The sequence below is a fragment of the Ceratotherium simum genome, chromosome 5, assembly GCF_057802395.1.
Source record: "Ceratotherium simum simum isolate JZ-2026a chromosome 5, ASM5780239v1, whole genome shotgun sequence".
Classification (NCBI taxonomy): domain Eukaryota; kingdom Metazoa; phylum Chordata; class Mammalia; order Perissodactyla; family Rhinocerotidae; genus Ceratotherium; species Ceratotherium simum.
In genome coordinates, this window is record NC_141904.1 from 23,636,136 (window position 1) to 23,663,762 (window position 27,627).

At 35.7% G+C, this 27,627-nt stretch overlaps 1 protein-coding gene across 3 annotated transcripts in view; it reads right to left on the reverse strand.

The window, feature by feature from the left end:
* The window catches only part of TBC1D5 (TBC1 domain family member 5), a 537,118-nt gene that overhangs the window by 222,444 nt on the left and 287,047 nt on the right, over positions 1 to 27,627 (reverse strand). For all 3 annotated transcript variants that reach the window (XM_087430599.1, XM_087430597.1, XM_087430598.1), the window contains 4 exons: positions 9,638 to 9,740; positions 2,745 to 2,833; positions 1,156 to 1,206; positions 990 to 1,059 (listed from right to left, as the gene is read on the reverse strand). In XM_087430599.1, the coding sequence (XP_087286725.1) occupies positions 990 to 1,059; positions 1,156 to 1,206; positions 2,745 to 2,833; positions 9,638 to 9,740 (313 nt within the window). The remainder of the gene's footprint in view (positions 1 to 989; positions 1,060 to 1,155; positions 1,207 to 2,744; positions 2,834 to 9,637; positions 9,741 to 27,627) is intronic.

Here is a 27,627-nt window from a genome sequence, read left to right on the forward strand (position 1 = left end):
AACATATGGTCACACAAAAGTTTGTACACAAATATTCATAGCAACATTATTCTTAATAGCCAAAAAGTGAAAAGAACCCAAATGTCCATCAACTGATATATGGATAAACAAAATGTGGTATATCCATACAATGAAATACTATTTGGCCATGAAAAAGAATGAAGTACTGATGCATGCTACAACACAGATAAACACTGAAAACATTATACTAAGTGAAAGGAGCCAGTCACAAAGGCCACGTATTATATAATTCCATTTACAGGAAATGTCCAGAATAGGCAGGTCCAGAGAGATATAAAGTAGATTACTGACATCAGAGGCTGTGGGGACGGGGAACTGGGGACTGACTATTAAGGGGTATGGGATTTCCTTTTGGGTGATGAAAATGTTTTGGAATTAGATAGTGAGGATATTTGCACAATCTTGTGACTATACTAAAAACCACAAAATTGTACACTTTAAAAAGGTGAATGTTATGGTACATTAACTATATCACAATAAAAATTATAGCTAAAAAATAAGGATAAGAGAGAGTAAGCATAAATGGTATTGATGTTAAATGTGAAAATTCAATAGAGATGCATTAGTAAAAGTAAAACAACCTATTTGATACAGTGTTATCTATGCACTTCAGTAACAATCTGTCTATTAACTAACTAGGATAGCAACAGATCAAGTAGATAAATGCACTTATCACTCAAAATTTATTATAATTTTTTTAAGTAGTTATATTGCATGGATAATATACACACATATAAAAGAAAGTTTCTATTTAGTTATACAAAATTTTTTATATTACCTTTGTATATCTGCCAATATTATTAGAGATATGGTTTAGATTCTCAGTTCAATCTTATTCCATAGGTATTTTTACGTTTTCAATTTTTTACAGTAATTATAACAGCTTTTATTCTCTGATTATATTCGTTACTTACTGAAATCATTTGTTCCCTCAAATATGGTAAAAAGATTTAGACTATAAGATTTACCTTTTGACCATCATGCTCAAAAGTAGAAAACCAAGGTTCAGCAGTTTCCATAAGTTGTGAGAACATTGCACTAAAAATTAGAAAAATAACATAATACTAATGTTAAACCTTCATTAAAGTAAAGATGGTATAAAAAAATGAAAATAATAGAAAGTTTTATACTTACTAGGCATCATGTTCCAGATACTCAGGGTTCAAGAGAATTTTCATTTCCTCACTTAAAAAAGTAATACAAGCAAGCAATCAAAATGTGTAATTTTTGAATTGAAGGAGATGCAGAGATTGCCTCTTTTTATATTCATAAGCCAACTTTCATACAATGAGCAAATGAAAAAAGTTTGCCTTTTTTAATAAAAAAGAGTAATTCTAATAACAAACGAAATCCTTTCTTTCCATGAAGATCAAAAACAAATTAGCTGTCTTGTCTATACTACAATGAAGTAAATATCTAACTATTCCAAATAACAAATACAGAATGCGACAATATATTCCTTGAATGTGCCTAATCTAGAATAAATTGATTACTCCATAATATATCACTTGTTGTCCAACATAAAACAAAGAAATATATAGTTACTAGCCAAATATACCATATCAAGACATTAATTTATTTCTTTTAACATCTTCTATTTTTATTGTATTTTAACATCAATTAATCAGTGATAGCACCTCTTCCAAATCTATTTTAGTGTTGCTTTTACTTTTTAATGAATTGAAATAGCTAAACAAGTATGTCCAACTTATTTAAAGCTATTTTCAATCATCTAAACTTTCCAGTGAAGTATATTCTGGATACATGTTTTAAAAAAGATAAAACTGGCATGATAACAGGATCCTAATACTAACTTCACTCATCATATTTTAGAAGAACTAAAGCAAAGGCAATTAAGATATGGTTACTATAGTCATATCCAATAAACTTAGGAAAATTAGAGAAACTCAAAAGGAACTAGAAAATACTAATCTATAATATAGTAAACAAAAGTTAATTTAACAAAGGCCCTAATATATGTTCAGCAAAATGGATGGTCATATTCGATTAATGAAGTCATATAAACGCATGAAATGTTATGTGTTAATTTTTTATTTTCTGCATATAGATGGGCTAGCCTATGGAATGCTCCTGACAAAGTTTTATAATCCCACAGCTCTTCCTTCCTGAAATGTTTCCCGGCTGCCTCTCTGGCCCATCAATTAGGGTATCTTAAGTTAGAAAATAAATTCTAACAATTAGCCTAAGTTAAATATAATTACTAAAGTTATTTGCTAGAAAGAATAAATTAACGTTATCTCAAAAATATGAGAAGTCATTTTTGTTTATTCATAGATGGGGTTCTTTGTGCTACTCTTCTCCTATTTATGAACTGAACTGATTCAAACCTGGTGAGGAGAAAGTATCTCACAGACAAGATCCTCAAGCAGCTGGCAGTCAAAGAATGGGTCATTAGAAGATGGTATATATGAATATTATCAATCATTAGCACTTTGCCCCTACAACAAAAACTTCCTCTCCTTGGTCTGTTAGTTATACATCCTCCTTCAATACAGATCTAAGATTTGCAAAGACCTTTATGATTCCAAGTCTGCCCCATAGCTGAACTGGGATTACAACTATTAAGTGGAATTAACAATCAGCCACATGAAACACAACCAAATGTTTACAATTTACAAAAGTACCTTCAATTTAAAAGATTTCGAGGTAAAAAAGATTATAGCAGGGCTGAAAAAACAGATGGAGCTCATATAAAAACTTGCCTTGGTTGTGCAGACTCACTGGCATGAAGAAAAGCTTGGTGGTCACAGTGGAGGGTAAAGATTATAGGCGCTAACAGCTCGTGCATACCCTGAAACATAAGAGCAAAAGAAATAAAGGGGTAGATGTTGAGAGTCAACTAGTGGACAGAACAAGCTCAGTTAAACGCTTCTTCAACTGATCCCTGCCACCAACATTTCCAGATTCTACAGAAAGGCATACAAATGAAGAGCCACAACTGAGATTTATCTACTTTTAGAATTTGATTCCAATTCAACCACAGCACGCACTCTTCTTTAAAACACGGAGAGCAGTCCTCTTTTCAACGACACAACAAACAATAAATTGGCATGGTAGACAACCCTGCACCTGTCAGTTGCTTCAAGATCTGTACTCATAAATATGAATTTCATTTACGCAAATTATAATCATGAGCTACAGTATAAAGATCTACGGTAAGAAGGGCAACTAAGAACTGTAGACCTAAGGAAATTACAACCAATGTTTTCATTATATAATGGGTCAAAATTAGGATGTCTGTAGATTTACGAAGAGCTGAAGTCAGCTAGTTGGAAACGTTAGATAATAAAAGAAACAACCTTTAGCAGATACGACAGAAAACAAAGTTTATAAAGTATGATTTTCAACATGTTTAATCAGAAGACTATCATATATTTTTTCCCTGTATATTTCAATGACAAGATTACTTTTCAATTTATTTAGTGATTTCACCAACATGATTTTCTTTTTCCTTATATTTATGTTCACCTGTGGATTACATGAATAGGCATAAAAACAAAAAGCTGTATTAGTTACTAAGTTGTGTTTAAAAGAATATTATAAAAATCCATTATTTATCCTTTATTGTGCAGAAATAAAGTATTCCACACTAGTGACTTGCCTTGTTAAATGAGATTTTTCCCCCTTAAGCATCAAGAAACATATTTTAGCAAGTTAAAAATAGATTATACTCCTTTCTGCCTCTTAAAGTGAGTAAATTATCATTTTCCTTTTGCTTAATTAATACGGATGATCTTTTACTAAAAAACAAGACAAAACAACACCTTTACAGAAAATAAAAATAAAATATGGAAGCACAGAGAAGAGAAAGTTGTTGCTGGGGGAATTAGAGCCAACCTCTTGTGATGGAAGGACAGTCACCGAGCCCCCCGCACGGTCTAGTAGTGCTGTGCTATTCTTAGGAAGCTAATTGTTATCACAAAATAATAAGAAAGTAAAGTCTATCAGAGTTCATTTATAAGTTATCAATGACATTTTTACAAAATAACGTATGATCTATTGACAATTTACTTGTGATTTAGGACAAAAAACTACACATTACTTCAATCTTTTTAGGCAACCATTTCCTTACTAAGCAAACCTGAAAAGAACATGGGAGAGACCCAGAAAGAATGGAATTAAGTGTTGCTAAGTATGTTTTAAAATCATCATGAGGGGTTTATTCTCCTGAAATAATTTCAAGTTATTCCAAAAACCAAGAGCCATAATTTTAATTATCAAAGTAATAGCTACTTATTGTAGGAAACTACAGAAAAGCAAAAATAAAAAAGAAAAGGAGGAGGGAAACACTAAAAAACAAAGGAAAGAAAAAAACGAAACACTGTGATAGATACCCTTGTGGTATTCTTTTTGCCTATTTCTGATAGTTTCCTCAGGATAAAGTCCCTAGAAGTAAAATTGCTGGGTAAGTGAGTCAAGACCTTTGTTCAAGTCTCTGATATGTACAACCATCCTGCCCTTCAGAAAGAATTCCCTCACCTTAGAACACGAAAATCACATCTCACACATTCTCATCTGTTTGTAGTGTTTTTTAAGAGATCCTGTCAAATTGTTGTTTTAGCTTATTTAAATGCTAGTGATACTGAATGCAAAAATTTTAATGGTCATTTTTATTTAATGAATTTCTCATTTTCTTCTAATGAAGTATTTAGTACTTCCTTTTTCCTGATGATATATAATAGTTCTTCACCAATTCAAGATACTCTTAGTCATTTTTGTTACAAATACTTTCCCACATTTATCATTTGTCTTTTAATTTTGATGATATGTCATAGGGAAGCTATCTATTTTAAAATAGTCAAATCGATAAATCATCCTTCATAGTTTCTTGTTTTGCTTTCATGCCTAAAAAGACCCTCCTCACACTGAGATTAGGTAAGTTTATAGTTTCCTTTTTTACAGTTAATTCTTTACTGATTTGGTATTTAACTTTGCCTTGAAGAATAAATACCTATTTTTTCTCTCCAAAAGAGTTAAACTAATTTATTGAATAGTCACCATTTAAGGAATAACCCATTTTCTCCCAAGAGTTCTGAAATATTTTTACCATAGACTGATATTTAGCTCTCTCTTTTTTTAACAGTTATCAGTTATTCCATTGGTTTGTATTCTGTTTTTTTTATTTGAGGAAGATTGGCCCTGAGCTAATATCTGTTGCCAGTCTTCTTCTTTTTTCTTTATTTTCTCCTCAAAGCCCCAGTACATAGTTGTATATCCCAATTGTAGGTCTTTCTATTTCTTCTACGTGGGACGCTGCCTCAGCATGGCCTAGTGAGCAGTGAGTAGGTTCACGCCCAGGATGCGAACAAGTGAACCCAGGGCCCCGGAAGCAGAATGCGCAAACTTAACTACTGCGCCACCGGGCCAGCCCTGGTTTGTATATTCTTAACAAGAACTTTAAGTACTGCAATGACTTGAGCTGTAAAATATTCTATTCCTTCATATTTTCTACTCTTTTTCTCAAAATTATCTTGCCTATTCTAACTTAATTTTTTCATCCAAATAAACTTCAGTATCATTTAGTTACATAAAGTGCTAAATAAAATACTGTAACTTTTATTGACATTGCATTAAAATTAATTTGAAGAAAACAGATACTTTTAAGAACACCAGATTTTCCAATCCAAAAATTTGTATAACTGCATAGTTTTTATTAGATTTATTACTAGGTTTTTGTTTGGTGATGGTGGTGATCTTCTGAATGGGTCTTTTTCCCACAATATACTTTCTAACTAATTATGGATGGTTTAATAAGAAAGAATTCTTGTGTAAACACATCTTCCCACCTTCTTTAAATGTTCTCTTCCCTCCAGTTTCTGTGATACTACTCTCTCCAGATTCTCCATTTGCTTATGCATCATTTGCCTTCATTTATTCCCGAAATTGTTTATTAACTACCTACGATGTGCTGGGAACACAGAAGTGAATGAAGTGGGCAAGTTTCTAACCATTACGGAGCTTACAGTCTAGAGAGAAAGACACAATAATAAAATGAGGACAGAAGTGACTATACAATTAAAAACTGTGATAAGCGATTCGTGTGTGTATATACATACACACATATATACACAAAAAACCAGCCCTACTACAGGTCAGCACACGGCGACTGAATGAATGAAATATCTACCACTCAGTATAGCAACACACCAGTAAAAGTTGAACTGAAATATGAAAAATGGAAAAGAATAACACTAAATCATATTTCAACATTTCATATCAATAAATAAAGATGTTCTCTCTACAATGGAAATTAAGAGTCCTCTGAATACCATTAAGACAATCTTTTACAAATTCAGTGTTGACTTCCAACTAAACTAGGGATATTTTCTCAAAAAGACTTGAAAGAGATTGTTGGTTTTGCTCTCAATTCTAAACTGGTAAAACCTGGTTAAAAGTGGCAAGTGTATAGACATCCTTAAAGGAAAACAAAACTATCTAGAAAGAACGATCAAAACTTCAATACACTGTAAATTTGACAAGGCAAGACAAAAAATAATGTATTGTCACTATACATCTTGGTTCCCAAAATGTGTATTTTGCTTCTATCTACATTGTCAGCATTTCTGCTTGCTTAAAGCCTTTATCACTGCTGGATCGTTAGTAGTCACTGCACTCCAAACTCATGCCAGTTGAAAATAAAGGTAACGAAGTTTTCTTCATCAACAGCCTGTAGGCTCACAAAATTGAACCTGTTCTTTTATCTGCCTGTGTTCATTTAGCCCACCAAGCAGTCTTTATTAAAGCTGAGGCATCAGGCAGTCAAAGTTCATTAATACCATTTATATAATCTCTGCAGTTTCAATTAACTCAGCAAGACATTCTACTACATGATAACAGTCTCATTAATTCAATAAAATCCCATAACTATTAACAATATGGTCGATGTTAAACGGGGTGTCACCTAGTACAAAATAATAGCTTTAACAGCTTGTGATGAAACTCAAGGTTTTTTCTTAAATTTGATCTGGCTAAATATTCAGTCCTTCTACAGCAAGGTATTATTTCTATGTAAAGAATCTATAGGATTTTAAACATGTATAGGGAGTAATTAAATCTTATTCAGTTATACTCAGCAGTAAGTTAATAATACGTTCTTATTCAGTATTTGATAGACTTTGTCTAAATTATCAAGAATCTGATCTTCCATATTCCTGTCTACTCAAAAGCAGTGGGCCACATACATCACAAATGATGGAGTGTGCAACTATTATGTTTTGTTCCTTGTCTGAGGAATTTGTTTCCATTATTATAAGACTTCCTTGATCTAGTTTTTTCTTTCTCTAAAGAAAAAGGAAAAACAAATGTATAACTTGGGATAATTCTATTCTGACTTTATTCACTATCATCAAATCTTTTTTTACTGTGAGGTATTTTCAAATATTTGAAAGAGAAGAGGGGACAATGAGGAGGTAGGCTTGATGACAAAAGCCAACACAATAAGGAGAGGAGAACAGAAAAATAGAAATAAACCTGGGTCACTGATGAAGAGTCTGAGCTACTGAACTAATGCTGCAGAACAATTTTGCCCTCAGACTTCTTGTAAAGTATGTTAATAATACCCTTAGAGTTTAAGTCATTTTGAATAGCATTTTCTGTTATTTGCTTCCAAAAATTCTACACTGATAGACTTATTTTCTCCCAATCTCCTTTTCAGTTTGTTTGTTTTCGGTCTTTGGACTTTGTATCTAACTTTGGTATAGCCTATCTTGCTTGGGAAGGCCATTCCTACCCTGAGATTATAAAAAACCTTCCTAAATTTTTTATAGTATTTTCATATAACTTTAGTTTTTACATTTAAATCTTTACTCCATCTGGAATTTATTCTCCAAAAAAGGCATAATTTAATATTTTTTCTAGATGGAAAGCCAAATATGGCAAGTCAATATCCTTTTCCCATTGAATGAAAACGTCTTAGATTATCATATTAAGATCTCATATATAATTGGACCTGTTCTTAGTTTGTTCCACTGATCTATTTGTCGCTTCTCACACTGCCATCGCATTGGTTTGATCAAAGAACCTTTACAGAAGTTTTCATATCTCCCTTTTCCATTCTCCCCTTCCCCTAGGGGAAGGGCAATTCCACCATATTTAACAATGATGATAATAACAACCACAACCACCAACATGAACCCTTAGTGAGCACTATATATTTTTAACTCTACAAAGTTAATACTATTATTGACCTCATCTTACAGATAACGAAACTAAGGATTAGAAAAGTTAAATAAATGTCTAAGATTATGTAGCTAGCAAACGGTGGAGCTAAGATTCAAATAAAGGGATCTGAGTATAGACTTAGTGCTCTTAGCCACTAAGCTATATTATCACCATTAAAGTTATTGTAAAGCTTTTTGGCACTAAATTTAAAATAACTGTGCCCAGTTTTTAAAAAGCTCATTTCTTACTTAGATGATCACTGGAACGATAATACATTTATATATTAATTTGGGAAGAAGTAATATTTTTATTTAATGTCTTCCCATCTAAAAACATGCTATCAGTTTTCTATTTAACTTTTGCCTTATAACCTTCAGTTACATTTATAGTGTTTTTCATATAGCTTTTGTAGCTATATTGTTAAATTTATTCTACACATTTTATAGTTTTGGTTGCCATTATGCATGGCATATATTTTTTCCATTTCCCATTCTAAAAGGTGATTATCACCATGTAATTAATATAAAGACATATTACATATGTTAAAACTAAGATACAATTAGTTCCCTAGGGTATTCTATGTATACAATAACAAATGCATTATTTAGCACAATTGTAATATTACTTGGTTTATTACCTTTAAATCAATAAAGTTTACTTCACATTAAATATATTGCTCTCATCATACAGGTGTTTTCTGTTATATTTCATTGAAATTAGGTAGTCAACATTTGGACATACGTCATAAGTTTTGACTGTTAGAGAATTTATTAATTTAGTTTGAATTCTCACTTAATATACATTTGGAGAAGTACAGAAAAATATCGAGCTCTGTGTATTTTTATTGGAACACCATAAGCTTAAGTAGAAACCTAGATACTTCTTTATATATTAATAATTTACATTTCAATAAAAATAAACATAATCCAACAGTCTCCTTCGCTTTAGTAATGGGATGAATCAAATATCAGGATCACAAAGAATATTATATAAATTTCAAAAAAGTTAAAGGGACTTTCCAAAGTTGTATTACCGGTAAATTTTAAAGAGTAAAAGGACATTATCTGTTACGTGGCATGTCACATATTTACAAATGCTGTGCTTACAAACAATATTTATACATACAACACTAAAAAGTTTTATTACTAGATTGGCTTCAAAGATGCTGTGTATAAACAAACTCCCAAAAGTTGAAAGAAAAGACTGAACGCCTTATAGAAGACAATTTGGTGGAATGTCTTATAATAAGGAAGAAGCATATGTGCTTCAATGAGCTTACTTTTCTCACCATGCAGCTGACAAGCAGCTCCTTGATTGCTTTACTATTATGATACAACTTTGGATACAATAAAGGCTACATTATTGCTCTATCATTTGTCAAGCTGTATAGAAAATTTTGAGTCAATGGATGCCACCTGTACGATATTTTCATTACCTGTTTATAAAGCAACTGCTCGTTTTCTCTAGCATAACAGAAAAGAACATCTGTAAGAATTTTTCTCACGTTTTCTTGTTGGAAAAACTGCATTTCAGGAAACCTGAAAAAAGAAAACACAGGATTGAAACTGACTATCACAATTTCAACAATTACCCTCAAACTCTCATCTCTGAGAGGTGCCCAGGGCTGCTTTAGGTTTTAGTACAAGCCTGTATTTGTCGTGCAACTTATGCCACTGGTGGACTGATATGTTAGGGAAAAAAGAGTGAGAAAAGGAAAATTATTATGTCACAGAGGGAAATGACACCCTTCAACATCTAAATATTTCAAATGTCTTCACATGGTTAAAGTCATCACATGGTGAATACAATTGTTTTTAAGCAAAGTGAATCATAGCCTACTTATTTGGGGTGGGGAATTGCTTTGTTTTAGCCTGCAAATTTTTTTTTTTTTTTTGGTGAAGAAGATTGGCTCTGAGCTAACATCTGTTGCCAATCTTCCTCTTTTTGCTTGAGGAAGATTCACCCTGAGCTAACATCTGTGCCAATCTTCCTCTATTTTAGATGTGGGATGCCACCACAGCATGGCTTGACAAGCAGTGTGTAGGTCTGTGCCCGGGATCTGAACCCCACGAACCCCGGGCCACTGAAGCGGAGCACACAAACTTAACCACTACGTCACCAGGCCGGCTCCATAGACTATGATGTTTTAAGTACCAACTTTTTGAAGATATCATTATCCCTTTTTTTTGATGCAAATATCAGGATTTAAATTATTATACATGACCATGCTATTAGCTTTATCTGATTAAAATGTAGACTTCAAATGAAACAAGTTAGTCAGATTACCTAAATGCTTTCTGGATCAAAAATTCTACCAGGTGCTTTGAGGGAATGTGAAATAGAAAATGGGCAGAGTATCCACTTGAAAGGAGCTTAAATAATTGTTTATATGCAATAACATACAATTGCAACAACCCAGAGAGTAACTACATAGCAATGCAATACACAGTGAATATATAAGGGATGAGAGAACGTCATGTGGAAGTAAACCATCAAATGAGTTCAATCACAAAAGGTCTGAACAAGAACTTTTAGGAGAGGAGGAACATAGAACATCAGTGGGAAAGGTAATCAAATCAGACGGACAGATATGAAGGCATAGCAGGCAATGAGTATTCCAAGTGTATAGCATAGTATGGTAATTAATAATCAGAAAGAAACGCGGCAGGTCTGGAAAGAGCTTTGAATGCCGAATTTACAACTGAGCAAAATCAAGAGTGACTCTACATTTTTGAATAGTGAAGTAGCAAAGAAAACAGTATTTGAGAAACTCTAAATGGGAATAAGCCTGCAAGAAGAGAGATTACAGGAAGGAGATAAGAGGACATTATAATAAAGCAAAATGGAAAAATTACAAACCTGAGAAGAAAGGCCTATGTTCAAATTCATGTTGCAAAACTGCCAGCTGTGTAACCTTGAGTAAATGACTGCTTAACTTCCTCATCTATTAAGTAGGGATAATAATACTGATCTCGTGATCAAGATGAGATAATGCGAAAGCACCAAGATCAGTGTCTGGCAAGTAGCAGATGTTCAAGGATAGAGGCCATTATTAGCCTCTGAGTATTGGTACTGTAGGTGATGAAGACCTGTATAAGAGAATATGTGGGAGACTGAAGAGGAAGAGTACTTAACACATGGAGGCATGGGGCATTCTCGAAACAGAAAGACACTCTTTAATGAGTATTTGAAAGAGCAATCATGGTTATTTTACTTCATATTCTAATGGTTTACTGCCTCCTATTTCTAGAGACCTCGGCTGTTTCACGTTTTATTCTGATCCTCCTTTGGCTCCCTGTGCGAGTTTTAACTTACTCTTCAGTCCAGGGTGACTGGGTGAACTACACAGGAGTTTGTGAAGCATCTGTTTTCTGGTCCTAATTTTTAAAATAAATTAAAGCCTATTTTACTTTCATCTGTTCATTTGACTTTTGCTTGCAATTCCCTTTCATGTACAATTGTACCCGAACACAGATATTTGATCTTTTCTGTAGCAGTCAGGAGGCCTCTCTTTTGGGGACCAGTAATAAACAACCCACGGATCTGAGCAAGATTACCTCACATCTCTGCATAAGTTTTTTTATTGGTGAGGAGGATTAGCCCTGAACTAACATCTGTTGCCAATCCTCCTCTTTTTGCTGAGGAAGGTTGGCCCTGGGCTAACATCCATGCCCATCTTCCTCTACTTTACATGTGGGACGCCTGCCACAGCATGGCTTGATAAGCGGTGTCAAGGTCCACACCCGGGATCTAAACCTGCAAACCTTCATGTGCTGCTGAAGGGGAGCACATGAATTTAACCACTACATCACTGGGCCAGCCCTCTGCATAAGTCTTAATGAGATGACCCTAAATAAATCTTAGTATCGACAGTCCCTACTCAGGCACGGGAGTTCAACTAGGCACAAGTGACCTTAGCTCCTAAAGAAGAGAGAAATTAACCTGAAAGTAAATTCAGAGCAAGAATAATATACCATAGAAGCCAAAGAAGTTCCAGAAAGATGTCAAACACACTGAAGTAGGAAAGAAACACAAAAGCTTTTAAAGTGACTTATCTGGGACAACAGAAAGTTGCTAAAGCCCTTAGAAAGTCAAATATCCTAAATTAAAGCAATCAGGATGAAAGACAGGTAAGTAGTTAATAAATTGCTGAAGAGAAATTTCTTGGGAAAACTTAGCCACTAAGGTAAAAATAAAATAATCCTATTGAGAGGTGAAATTGTTTCCTCTTCTAATCCCCATTAGATGACTTAAATCTAGCCCTGTCTTTAAGTAGGCTTCACATCCCATGATTTAGATCACAGGTTTAATGACTTCGTGTGTCCCCTTCCTTAACTATTCTTTGGCAATTTTCTATGTACCCTGGCACAATCAAATTCTGTGTAGCTCTTGCAGTCTGAATGGATTATGGGAGAAAGTACTAAAAACTGCAACATTCACTTTGTAACAAATATCCATGAACTATATTGTAAGAATTTAATACCTAACTACTAAAAATGTAAATTATATTACATACCAATTCATAGTTTCATTTAAATGCATACTAACCACTTGCAAGATTAAAAACTAGAGATCTACAAGAATTAAATTGCAGGTAGATAATTTAAATTACCCACTTTTAGCAAATACCCAATCAACCGAAAATGTGTATTAGGCAGACATAGCATATCTATGCAATAGCGCACCATCTACAACTCTATTTTACAATGCTAAAGGGCCAATTTATGAAGTTTCATGATATCCTCCTTTTTAGAAAAGTATGACTTGTTCTATAAATTCTGATGAAGAATCCATAGCATCAAATAAGTAAGGGAGAAAGATATAGAAAAGTACTGAAAAAGAAATAAAAGTTAATGCTGTTTCACAAGTTGGATAAAGAACTGACATTCAGAGAAGTTTTAAGCTGAAAGAGTCTTTGGAGATTATTCCATCCAACTCAGAAGGTAAGAGGTAAGGACCCTGAAGCAGAGACATTAACACCTGCCCCAGTGTATCTGGGTAGTTAGCAGGGCAGTAGTACTTTCCAATTGCTTCACTAATCAGTTATAAATGAGTTGGAGACACGCATTTAGGTAAAATTCCATAAGTTTAGATTTACACAGACGAACTCCTAGGTCATAAGGTTGATGAATATACCTGAATAATAACCTATTTCCTAGAACAAATATTTGATTGTCATATTATCAGGCTTCAAACCAGAAAACATACCATCTATAACAATCAGAAATAGGAGGGGGAAAACTATACTGAGTAGCTTTTCTAGGAATAGTAATAATCAGTTTTTGATGATACATTTTAAGTTTCAAAATAGCTTCCCTACCATCCATTACACTTCTAAGGTTTTTCACTCCACGCCATCTGGTGTTGACTCAGGATAGGTAAAGTAATTCGAACATCAGTCTAACCCAATAGCACTGGAAAGGCAAATCCGCTTTTGAAACAATAATAAAAATCACAGAACACAGACCCAAACTAGAGTCAACGATTGTTAAGATTTTGGAAAATCAATAGTGACTCTACAGCTTCACACAAAAAAGAGACATGGTAGTAACTTCAGTAAAGATGAGGTAGACAAAAGCATTTAGCATTAAAACTACAGAGGTTTATGATTCATTCTAGACAAAATATCTAATAGGAAAGAAAAGAAAAAAAAAATCCCACTAAACAGAGACCAAGGACAAATTTTGTTATTACCAGAAAATGAAGGTCCAAGTGAAGTAATTTGTGCATTTGGCCAGAAAATGAAAACGGAGATGGTAAATAAGTGAAGGGTTAAACTCTGATAGAGATAAAAAGCAAAGAGAAAGTAATATTAAAGTATTCCATGATGAAACTCAGACTAATACCGTCTAAGATTTTTACTTGATGGAAGAAAAAGTGATATTTCAGTTTTACCTTAATTGATCCATGTTTAAAATACAGCAGTTTTTCTCTCAAGATGTGTAAAAGAACTTGGATTTAGACAAATTTTACATACTGCAAAATAATACTAAGAGATATAAAAGCTTGGTATGAGTTTTATTTCACATCTTGAAATAAACCGAACTTCACAGGCAATACAGTTTTCACTATAAGCTTAAAAAAAAAAATTTCATTATGGAAAATTCAAATATTTAAAAGAAGAGACTATAGTAGACTGAACCCCAATATATCATCACCCAGCTTCATCACCAATTAATTCTTATTTTATATATACTCCTCCCTCAATTCTGCATTTTGAAGCAAATCTGAGATATCACTACACTTATAAATATCGCAGTGTGTATCTCTAAAAGACAAGGACTCTTAATTTAAAAAACATAATCACAGTATCATTATAACACTACTTATAATAAAAATAATAATCTATTAATTAAATCAAATATCCAGTCAATGTTCAAATTTCTCTAAAACTTTTTCAGTTTGTTCAAATCAAGATCCAAGAAATGCCTCTACATTGCAATTTGTTGATATCTCTCTTAAGACTCTTTACTCTAGATTTTCCTTCCTCTCTCTCTTTTTTTTTTTGCAGTGTATTTATTAAAGCAACCAGGTTCTTCATGCTGTAGAAACTCCCCACATTCTGAACTTTACTTATTGTTCCTCCATTTTGTTATTTAACACATTCCTCTTCCCCCTGTATTTCCTATAAACTGGTAGTTAGATGTAGACTTCATCAGATTCAGCCTCAACTTTTCAACAAAATTCTTCCTGGGTGCTATGATGGTTTTAGTACACAAATTCTTTGACACTCCTCCCACGAAAAGGTGGAGAGGTGACGAACTCTCCTTCATTTGAATATGTGCTGGCCTCAGTGACTAGCTTTTCCCAAAGAGAATGTAGTGTAAATGATGCTGTAACAGAGCTTTTGTCTGCCTCTCTGTCTGGACACCATCTAGGAACCCAGACGCCATGCTGCTAGAAAGTCACGCAGCTACACGGAAAGGCCATGTGGAGACGTTCTAGCCACAGCTCCAGAGAAGGTCTCTGCCGAGAGACCGCTTCAACAGCCAGACATGAGAGTGGACAAGCCTTCAGATCATTCCAGCGCCCAACTTTCAAGCTGGCCTGGCCAACACCACATGGAACAGACAAAATGTCCCCCAGCCCTGCTCAAGTTGTAGATTCATCAACAAAACAAATTCTGTGGTTGTTCTAAGCTTTGGGATGGTAGAAAACTGGAACAGTTGGTGCGCTGTACTTCCATCAGGAGGCACATATTGTTAGCTTCTCTCTCTTCTTGTGATGCTAGCAGCCATTGAGGATCGTTGCCTAGACCTATTAATTCATTGGAGATTTTAAAATGGCAAAACTATAATTCTATCATTTTTTTCTTCCTTTATTATCTAAAATACATATATAAATAAAAATTTCCCTTCATCAATTTTTAGTTATCCTGAAATACAGATCACGATAATTTTGAAAAATCTTGTTCACTTCCATTACATTTGATCATGCAAACTTGTTGTGGACATCTAAGATCTATGAACGATAGAATGGCCACTAATCCTGTCACAAAAGCAGTTAATGACAACCAGACAATTAATTCTATTTGCTTTCTGGATACCTTCTCATGTGTCTGTAGTGTATAGGAATCAATCAGGAAGTGAGGGATGGAGGACAACACCACCAGCTTTAAAGTCCCAATAACCAAGAACCCAGGTGGCTGATGGGAGTTAACTGGAAAGATATTCAATAGGGCAATAGTCTGTCATAGTACAGACACACAATAAAGGGAAGCCAGGCAAATACCTGGGCTGCCTATAACACAGAGTTCCTCAGACAACAAAGAGACAAAAAGAATATTTCCTAAGCAAGAAAAGGGTTAAGAAAAGAGTGAAATGATAAAGGGCTTTGTCACTGCATTATAGTACATAATTAGGTAATTAGAAGTATTAAAACAGACAATGCATTGGGCCCAGATGAATTAGTGAAGATGCAAGTATTCAATAAGATGCCCCAAGAGGAAAAATAAAGCCCTTGGTGAAGGTTTATAATCATGCAGTAGGACAGAGACGCACAGAAGGACTTGAAGGAACAATAACTGATGTTATGCCAATACTTCAAAAATAGAATTTCAAAACAAGCATTCATCCTAAATTTAAAATGAGCTGATGAAAACTCCCTAGGATACTATTAAACACCAAAATTATATAATACCTTACTCTGGTCTACTGTTTTATTAAAGAAGAACTGAAAAATCAAACAAAAACCATAGAGAGGAACAATCTGATATAGAATGAAAGCAGACATACCAGATATGTTTTCTTCCTGTGCTTGCTATTTTGGTTGATGATTTCACTGTTCTCCCTATTCAACCAAATCTGCCTTCTCTTCTCTGCAGGCATACAGCTGGATTTAATATCTCAGCTTTCTCTGCAGTCACCTGTGGCATGTGACTGAGTGCTAGCCAATGCACTGAGAGTGAAACTGATGTGTGACCACACAACCGCCCCCCCACCACCAATCAGGCCCCACACACATTTCCCTTTCTAGCTGGATAGAATGGAAAAGGTCATCTGGAAGACTGGGGATGCCTCATGTGGGCTGTGGTGGTTTTAAAAATACACCTGCAAATTCTTTAACACCCCTCACCTTCCTTCTTGGATTGCCTGCTCTTGGATTGCCTGCTCTGGGGGAAGTATCCTCTGGAGAAGGACACCTAAGCAGTCCCATGGAGAGAACCACAGGGAGGGGAACCTATATGCATCCTCCAGCCCTAGTCAAGCCTGCAGATGACTGCAGCTCCGGCTGACACCTGACTGCAACCTCACGCACAGGAGACTCCTAAGTCAGAACCTTCTAGCTGAGCTGCTCCCAAATTCCTAATACACTGCAATTATGAAATAATAAATTATTATTTTTCCAAGTCATTAAGTTTTGGTTGATTTATTATGTAGCAACAGATAACAGTATAGCTTTTGATACCTGAAACTGGGATGCTGTTAAAAAACCCATAAATATGTGGTAGAAGCGTCTAGGGTACTGGACAGAAGCCAGAAAGACCTTGCATAGAGCATCAGTGAAAGACTAACGGGTATGAAAGAGAGTGTTAGCAAAAGACAGACAGCCCATGAGGAGGCTGCCGGTGTGGGCTTAAATGAAAGGGAGGAAAATATCATAGGAAAAATGGAGAAAAAGGGTTCCTTATTACGTAGTGGCAACATGGCAGCCTCTAGTTATATGAAAAATAGAAAATGTAGCTAATAAACTGGGTGATCTACCTAAAGAGTATCCAACCAGAGTGCTGAAGGTGCTGCTGGGTTTATACCTGTTACTTCAAGCAGAATGGAAGAGGAGAAAAGCAAAAGGAAGAACTGCTAAACATAAAGGTGCTAGGACATGCTAGGTTTGAAAATAAAACTTTTTACCATTCTCAGTTTCTCTAGTCAGCAAATGATGCTAACATAAAGAGACTGCTCTCAGCAAAGACCAAATCTAGAACACGCTCAGAAAAACAAGGTTTAAAGATGAAACCAAGGGTGTGAAAGTAAAATCCATCGTTAAGATCTCAGAAAGCTCTGAAGTGGTGCCTCAGAGAACCCTTCTGTCAAACAAGATGCCCTGTAAAGACTTAAAAAGCATGCCACACAGAGCCTTCAGCAGTTAGAGGTCAGGGATGCTGCTAAACATGCTACACTGCACATCATAGCCTCTCACAATAAAGAATTAATTGGTCCTGGGCCAGCCCCGTGGCTTGGTGGTTGGGTGCGCATGCTCCGCTGCTGGCGGTCCGGGTTCGGATCCCGGGCGCACACCGACGCGCTGCTTCTCCGGCCATGCTGAGGCTGCGTCCCACATACAGCAGCTAGGAGGACGTGCAGCTATGACGTACAACTATCTACTGGGGCTTTGGGGGGAAAATAAATAAATAAATAAAATCTTTTAAAAAAAAAGAATTAATTGGTCCAAAATGTCAACACTCCCAAGGTTGAGAAAGTCTGCATAGAGTATATGAACCCAGATGGCAGAAACAGTATCTACTTACTTAGTCTCCATCTCTTTCTAAATAAGATTTGAGATAACTGACTCATGTTCTGATTGATTTACAGAGTGCCTTGCATACAGAAAGTACTCGATAAATGTTTCTTGAATTGAAAAAGTGTTAAATCTAGGCAAACAAGATTAACATAAAATATTATACAGTAGTAGAAAGTCCTAGAGTCCCACGTATTATTTCCATTTCCACATTAACAAGTTACATTTTCTTAAGTTATATTCTTTCTGAGCTTCAACTTGCCATGTTTGCAAAATAAAAGGATTTAATTAGATGACTACCAATGACACAAATGCCAATCACGGGTGCAAGTACTGAGGAATATGAAGATACAAAACATAAGAACTATGCACTCAAGAAAATCTAGGAGAGAAATCTAGACATTTTACAGACATTTTTAAAGGAAGATAATTACAACAAAATGTGCAAGACCTATAAAAGAACAGAAGAGGCACTATTTTCTTTACCAGGATCCTCAACTTCTAGAACAGGAGCTGGTATATAGTAATTTCTCAAGTAGTGTTTGTTTAATGAATAAATACATCTACAAACTATAAACAGAAAAACCAATGAAAAATGAAAATAAAACTATGGACTCAGGGCCTGGAGGTGGGAAGGTGAAGCATAAGCAAGGCCAGACCAGAGTTCTGCAGTCTTTAATTTGTTTTTGCAATTAATAAAGACAAGAGCAACATACAACTTTCATAGGCCATACAGTGGAGGTGAGCACTGACTTAAAAAAAGCAAAGAAAAGAAAGTATGAATCTGTTGTGATGACAAGAGGTAGGATGCAGCCTAAGAGACCAGCGGAAAAATCTCCAAGAGTCTAACATGGAAGGTGGGGTTTGGAAATCACCACACAGGTGAGAGGATTAAGCAGAGGGTTAAGATGACAGGAGATAACCAATGAATGCATAATGGGAAAGGGCAGGTGGGGCTGGAGTGTCAGGAGGTAGTATCTGTCACCATCTAAACAGAAGTTTCTATCAAAGGTTCTTTCTAGTTCTCCAATGCCCTGAGTTACATAGCAAGCCCTCTACCCCAATGCTTCCCCTCCTCAAAAAATAAATACACAAATAAATAAAATAAAATCTTTCTACTTACACCATAAAGGTGAAAAAAATAGGGGAAAAAATATAGGTAGATAGATACATGCACTTTAAGAGTAAGACTTTGTCACAACCAGAAATACAGACTGTATTTTGCAGTTTTTCAACAATTAAGAAAAAATTCAAAGCATTTACCCTTGAAGTACCAAAGTACAGTAAAGCCTTGCTTAACGATGGGGACACATTCTGAGAAATGCATGGTTAGGCAATTTCATTGTTGTGCGAACTTCACAGAGCGTACTCACAAACCTAGACGGGATAGCCTACCACACACCTAGGCTACATGGTACTAATCTCGTGGGCCCACCGTCAACGTCTGCAATGTCGTTATGTGGTGCATGACTGTAGCGTCAATTCCATGTCTGCTTGAAAGTTCTGAAAAGATCATGTTACACTACTGAACAAGCTATGCCTACTGGGAATATTTCAGGATGAGGTGTTACTTTATTACCCACTGGACTTTTAACCTTCTCATAATCAATATGTGAACCTACAACTAGAAATAGGGCTAAAAGATCTGGCTTAATTTAAAACAAAGAGGATCTCGAAAGCAAAAACTCTATTGGTCAGCAGCTCAGGGTGATATACCTGTGCTGCCACTCCGTACAGCACTGCTCCGAAATTCCAAAGATCAGGAGCAACAGGATGATAACTGAAGCACTACAACTGTCTGCTCTGCAGCAAATACACCTGTATTTCCACTCAAATAACAAAAAAAATTTTTAAGTTTAAAAATATCCCGTAAATTGGAGTTAACGTGTGGTAAGAATTTGCATTCATAAATGGAACAGAAATGGGAAAAACACATGTTAAAAACGGGCACAGTACAGGAAAATACATATTTCTAAATATATATATGAAACCATAATAATCAAATATTTTGTTTTTACCCTAAATGTTGTCAAATGAGGAAGGACTACAGGCTATTTGATAGAAGAATTGTTTCTTGTATTCCTGAAAATCTGTTTTTCCCCCTTTTTAATATTTAAGAAACACACACACAGGTTGCCGACAACTCTCAGAGAGCGGCTTGTGTTGTAGTTTTCACTTTCTCGGCTGTGAACAAGTGCATATGTGAGGGCTGGTCGTGCATGCACAAGCATGTACTGTGCCTGCATTAAATAAAATCACAACACAACACCAAGTACATCCACTCACTCATGTGTGCCTGCAGTCCACCTCGAGGAGACTGAAAATATAAATACAAGCTGCTATTTTGGTGTGATCACACGAATATGGCAGCTTGTGTGGTTTTTTTTTCTCTTTAACATTTTAACACTGGGCAGATTGTCTGCATTAACACACACCAAAATCAATTCTGCTCTGAAATTGCTTGTAAAATCTTCCTTCCCTGAGGAATTTGTTTTTTATTTAAGTAAAAAATGGGCTTGGAGGAAACTGTGTAAAAGATGCCAACATTTAGGACATCTTAACTTTGTCAAGTGCGTCAATCCATGTTGAACGAGAGTGCTGGTGGTATTTCTCCCAAAATGGGAACTGTGGAGAAGACGGACTTTAAATAGGAAGGAAAAAAAATCAATAAGTTAACTTTGTAAAATCATTTTTGTGTATCGTTAATATAGAAAAAAATTTTCAAAGTAGTAACATAATAACTAAATTAGACCAAAAACTCAGATAAGACATCTATACTATAAAAATTCATGGAAGTTTCTTAAGGGCAGAGAATGGAAATAAAAAGTAAATACTTAGCACAGGCCATATCTAAAAGGTCACTTTGAATAAAAAATAAAATGCAGGGGCCAGCCCCATGGCTTAGCGGTTAAGTGCGTGTGCTCCGCTACTGGCGGCCCAGGTTTGGATCCCAGGCGCGCACCAACGCACCGCTTGTCCGGCCATGCTGAGGCGGCGTCCCACATACAGCAACTGGAAAGATGTGCAACTATGACATACAACTATCTACTGGGGCTTTGGGGAAAAAAAGGAGGAGGATTGGCAATAGATGTTAGCTCAGGGCCAGTCTTCCTCAGCAAAAAGAAAAGTTGAGGATTGGCATGGATGTTAGCTCAGGGCTGATCTTCCTCACAGAAAAATAAATAAATAAATAAAATGCAGCTATTATATCATATACAAAAACATAACAAATTAGCTATTCAGTGCTGTCCAACAAAACTTTCTATAATGAGAGAAATGTTCTACATCTATGCTGTCCCATACAGTAACCATTAGCACTTGAAACGTGGCTATTGCGAATAAAGACTTAATTTTTAACTTTAATCTTAATTTAAATTTAAATAGTCACATGTGCCTGGAGACTACCAAACTGGACAGCCCACATCTATAGTTTTAAAAAGAGAATTTTAGCAATTATTAATGAATCTACAAAATGTCAAACAACAAGATAAAAAAATTGAGGAGACAAAGTTTGCTTAAATATATGTCTAAAGCTTGGCCCATATGTAAACTATAAACAAAAGGAAGCATTAAAATTAGAAAGTTAGATCTTTAAAGTTCTAACCATATCATGGAGATTCAAGTAGGAAAGAAAGTAATTATACCTGATGAATGAGCTGTCTGAAGTGCTAACTGCAATAACCCTAAAATAACCAGAAACATAAAAGACCAAAACCTGAAGATGACGACTAGCATACCCAATAGGCAATGAGATAAACTTTTAAACATAGTCAAAGTCTCAATGACAGAAGTAAGTCAAAGACTTTTAATCATTTAATTCAAGAGAGAGGGAGAACATATTTGAAGAAAAAAACGATACTATTTGGCAATAGCTTATAAATATGTTAATTTGCAAATGATGTTATAGACACTATAAATATACTTTTAGAAAAGACCTTGATAGACCAAATAACAGACTTCTTTGGCATTTCTAATACGGAGATGATATTTTATTCTGAACTCAATATTTCCCATCATTTAAAATAATACTGAATTTCATTTAATGTTACAGTCTTTGAAGCATGGCAAAATTGGTCGGAATGGACAAGATTTCAAGTTCTGAATTAGAAATGCTGTAAATTGGAAGCTCCTTGATTTACCTTTTGATTATCAATTTTTTCAGTAATAAAAATGAGAACAGTAACAACCTCATTAGGTTGACATAAGGAACAATTAATTGAAATGAATACAAAACCCTTTGAGGCAAAAAAGGGTTAGTAGAATAAAAGAATATTAAAATTAGTTGAAAGAAGAGGTAATATTTAATACAGTGACATACCCAGATCAAATCAATTCAATAATGACGGCAACAACACAGTTTATGAGATGAAATTATCTTGTTTCAACTCAGACTAGAAGGCTGATAATAGTGGTTTTTTTTAAGTGTGCTTATGTCTCTGAAGACTGAAAATGTTCGAGAATGTTATTACTAAAATTGAACAACAGTGATCATCAGTGATAAGATTCACAATCAATGAGCATTTATTAAGCATCAGTTTGTGAGATAAAAACGAGATTAGGTCCATGCCCTCCAGGGGCTTACCACTAGGTTTGCAAGATGAGACCAGGCTAACACCAGAGCTCTTGAACATACTGTTTCTATTTTAGCACGAGTTATCTTGCACTGTAACTTTTTTTGTGTGGCTGCTTTCTCTATTAGACTTTGAGCTTCTTAAGGGTCCACGCCATATTTATCTTGGCATCTCCAGTGCCTAGCACCCTGAGGAGATTAATATAAATATATTGAATACACTGGCAGATTGAATACATTGGCAGGTCTAAATAAACATAAGACCAAACAAAATTAAGTAATATCATCATTCTATTAGAACAAAGAATAGGCACAGATATTTTTCCAATTGTAAAGACTGGAAAATGCTTCATGAACAGAGTGGTAATAAACTCAGGCCTTGAAGGATGAGTTGTCAGGAATCCAACAGGGAGCAGTGGGGGGAAGTAGCATTCCAGCAGAGGAGAGGCTGAGTAACGCAAAGCAGGGAAAATGGAAGTACAAAACCTGTTCAGGGAATAATGCCAGAGCGCTGGTCTACAAGGGAACTGTGGAGGGACTTCAGGGTTCTGGTTCTGCACAAGGAGCTTGGACGTCACTACTCCAACCAGATAACAAGTAAAAAGCTAAGTGGACGAAAAAATCAACAACTCTTCTTGGATCCATAACAGAAGAGAGGGCAAAGGCCAATCTGCTGCCCCCAAGATTGGAGAGACAGACAGGCGAATACTGGGAGTTGTAACTTACAAGAAAAGAGAATCACAAGCAAAACCACCAGCAGGAACCAGTGCCAGGGTAGGCCAACCTGAACTGTAATTGCTGGAAGCTCAGTGTGGACAACTATGAGCGAAAAACTCCAGGGGACCCAATCATAGGGAGGCCTACACAGTATTGTGAGGTTTCCTCCCAGAGCTTGGCCAGGTTTCCACAGTAAATAACAGACAAAAATTCTCTCAGCTTCCAGGAGGCGGAGAGGAAAAGGAGTCATTTTGAACAGAGCACTCTGTTCTTTTTAACAAGGCCTGCCCTCAGGGAAAACCAGTTAACCCTAGACTAACCTGCTGGGGTATTAATAGACCCTAATTGACTAGGGGGAAGGGAAATACCCAACTTCAGCCCACTCTAGCCATCTTGTCCCATCTAAGGGGAAGTGGGTGGGGGCACCTGAGAAATACTCATCAAATTCACAGTCCAGAGGCACAGGCTCACTAAAATACTGAGACCTAACCATAGGACTAAAGAATACTTCCCCTCTGCCCTCACCTTATCACCACATTACTCAAGGCCCAGTTACAGCAGATACATCACTTTTAGCCAGTACATCATGTCTGGCTATCAAGAAAAAATTACAAGGCGTACCAAAAACCAAAAAGCACAATTTGAAGAGATGGAGCAAGCATTAGAACCAGACACGGCAGGAATGTTCAAATGATGAGGTCAGGAATTTACAACATCTATGATTAATATGTTAAAGGCTCTAATGGGTAAAGTAGACAGCACCCAAGAACAGATGGGCAATGTAAGCAGAGAGATGAAAATCCTAAGAGAAAAATAAAAAATAAATGCTAGAGAGAAAAAAACACTATAACAGAAATGAAGAATGCCTTTGATGGGCTTATTAGTAGACTGGACATGGCTGAGGAAAGAATCTCTGAGCTAGAGGACATATTACAGAATCTTTGAAAACTGAAAAGCAAAGAGAACAAAGACTGCAAGAAAACAGAACAGAAAATCTAAGGACTGTGAGACAACTACTAAAGGAATAACATACATATAATGGGAATATCACAAGGAGAAGAGAGAGAGAAACAGAAGAAATATTTGAAAAATTATTGATTGAGAAATTCCCCAAATTAATGCCCGACACCAAACCACAGACCCAGGAAGCTCAGAGAACACCATGCAGGATAAATGCCAAAAGAACTACACCTAGACATATCATTTTCAAACTACAGAAAATCAAAGATAAAGAAAAAATCCTTGAAGAGAAAAAAAAACACCTTACCTATAGAGCAACAAAGATAAGAATTACATCCAAGTTCTTCTCAGAAACCATGCAAGCAAGAAGAGAGTGGAGTGAAATATTTAAAGTGTTGAGAGAAAAAAACGCCAACTTGGAATTCTGTATCCTGGGAAATTATCCTTCAAAAGTGAAGGAGAAATAAAGACTTTCTCAGACAAACAAAAATTGAGGGAATTTGTTGCCAGTAGACTGCCTCACAAGAAATTATTTTAAAAGTTGTTTAGAGAAAAGGAAAATAATGTAGGTCAGAAACTCAGATCTACATAAAGGAAGAGCATAAGAAGGAATAAGTGAAAGTAAAATGAAAACTTTTATTTCTCTTATACTTAATTGCTATAACAGTTTGTTCAAAATAATAATACCAGGGCCGGCCCCATGGCTTAGCAGTTAAGTGCGCGTGCTCCGCTACTGGCGGCCCGGGTTCGGATCCCGCGCACACACCAACTCACCACTTCTCCAACCATGCTGAGGCCGCGTCCCACATACAGCAACTAGAAGGATGTGCAACTATGACATACAACTATCTACTGGGGCTTCGAGGGAAAAAAAAGGAGGAAGATTAGCAATAGATGTTAGCTCAGAGCCGGTCTTCCTCAGCAAAAAGAGGAGGATTAGCATGGATGTTAGCTCAGGGCTGATCTTCCTCACAAAAAAAATAATAATAATAATAATACCAACAGTGTATTCAACTATGTATGCTTATGTGTGTGTATATATACTTACATACATAAATATATATATGCTTATGTACACTTGTATATAAGTGAAATGAATGACAGAAATGATACAAGAGATAGAGCAAAGAATTAGGATTACTTTGTTATTATAAGGTACTCACACTATCTGGGAAGTGGTATAGTGCTATTTGAAAGTGGATCTCGATTAGCTTAAATATATATTGCAAATTCTAGGGAAACCACTAAAAAAAGTAAAAATAGAAGTATAATCAATGTGCTAAGAGAGAAAATGGAATAATATAAAATGCTGAATTAAAACTATGACAGGCAGAAAGGGTGAAAGACAGAAGTAGGAACAAAGAACAAGAGTAACAAATAGAAAACAGTAACAAATATGATAGATATTAATCCAACTATATCAATAATCACTTTGAATGTCAATGGTCAAAATGCACCAACTGAAAGAGGTTGTCAGAGTGGATCAAAAAACAAGACCCAACTATATGTTGCTTACAAGAAAACTCACTTTAAATGTAAAGATGGAGAAAAATATACCATGCTGACACTAATTAAAAGATTTAAAAAGGCATTACATAATGATAAAGGAGGCAATTCTTCAAGGAGACATAACAATCTTTAACATGTATGTGCCTAACAACAGAGTGTCAAACTATGTGAGGCAAAAACTAACAAAACTGCAAAGAGAAATAAATGAATCCACTACCATGGTTGGTAACTTCAACACCCCTCTATCAGAAATGGACAGATCTGGCAAGCAGAAAATCAGTAAGGACATAGTTGAATTCATCATCATCATCAATCAACGGGATATAATGGACATCTATAGACTACTTCATCCAACAACAGCAGAATACACATTCTTCTCAAGCTCACATAGAACATTCACCAAGACAGGCCACATTCTGGACCATAAAACACACCTTAACAAATTTAACAGAATAGAAAGCATGCAATGTCTGCTCTCAGACCACAATGGAATTAAACTAGAAATCAATAACAGAAAGATAACTGGAAAACCCTAACAGGGAACTGTGTGTGTTAGGGCGGCTGGGTAAGTCCATTCTTCTGCAGACCACAGAGAGACATAGAAAGTTTTAGATGAGGCAAGTAGCATGACTAGAAATGTGATTTGAGAAAAATGGGCTGCAACACATGGAATGGACTGAAAGAGAAAGGTAACAGATTCAAAGAGAACAATTAAACAAGAGACTCTAGGTAGGAGGTAGAAAGGGCCTGACATAGAGCAGTACAAACGGAACTGAACTGATTAACGTGAGAACACTACATGTAATGACCCGCTAATGGTATTTTAAAATATAAAATGTGTATCTTCAACCTACCTACTCCTAACAAATTCATTACTATAGCTTTACTCTAAGTCACTAACATAACTTAGAAAACTGCAATAGACTCCTAGCTGCTTTTCCAGCTTCTATTCTTGCCTCAACCTTTACCCCACAGCACAGCAGCCAGAATTATCTTTTTATGTATCACACCTCTGGTCAATATCCTCCAATGGCTTCCCATTGAAATTGGAATAAAACCCAAAGTCCTTACTATGATCTAATGCCTGCCTGTCCGGCATCTGATTTCCCTACTTAAATCACTTGCCTCCTGCCATAGCTACCTTCCTTTTGTTCCTCTAAACACTGAGCTCATTTTCACTGAGGGGCTTTGCACCAGCTGTTCCCTCTGCTTGGAACGTTCTTCCCCTAGATCTTTACATGGCTGGCTTTAAAAAATTTTTTCATATCTCAGCTCAAATGCCAACTTCTCAGAGCTGCATTTTCGGATCACTGTTCCTCAAGTAGCCATCCCTCAAGCCATCCTATTACCCTGCTTTACTTCTTCACAGCAATTACCACCCTCTACAATGATCCTCTTTAGTTATCCATGCTTATTGTTCCCCTCTACCTGCCACCTCCACTGCTAAAATGTACACTCTGTGAGAGCAGGACCTTCTCTGCCTTATTCACCACTCTGTCCCCCCAATGCAAAGGATAAACCTGAAACATCGTAGACATTCACTAAATATACATTTAAAAAAACAAAATTCTTATCACAGATGCTAGTGAACAAGTAACATTGTGTAACATTCACTGAGCTGTACTTCTCCCTTTCTTCTCCTATTGTAATATGAGCTGCTTTACAGACTGGATTGAAAACCATGGATTTTAGATCCTGTAGTGCCTTATAAA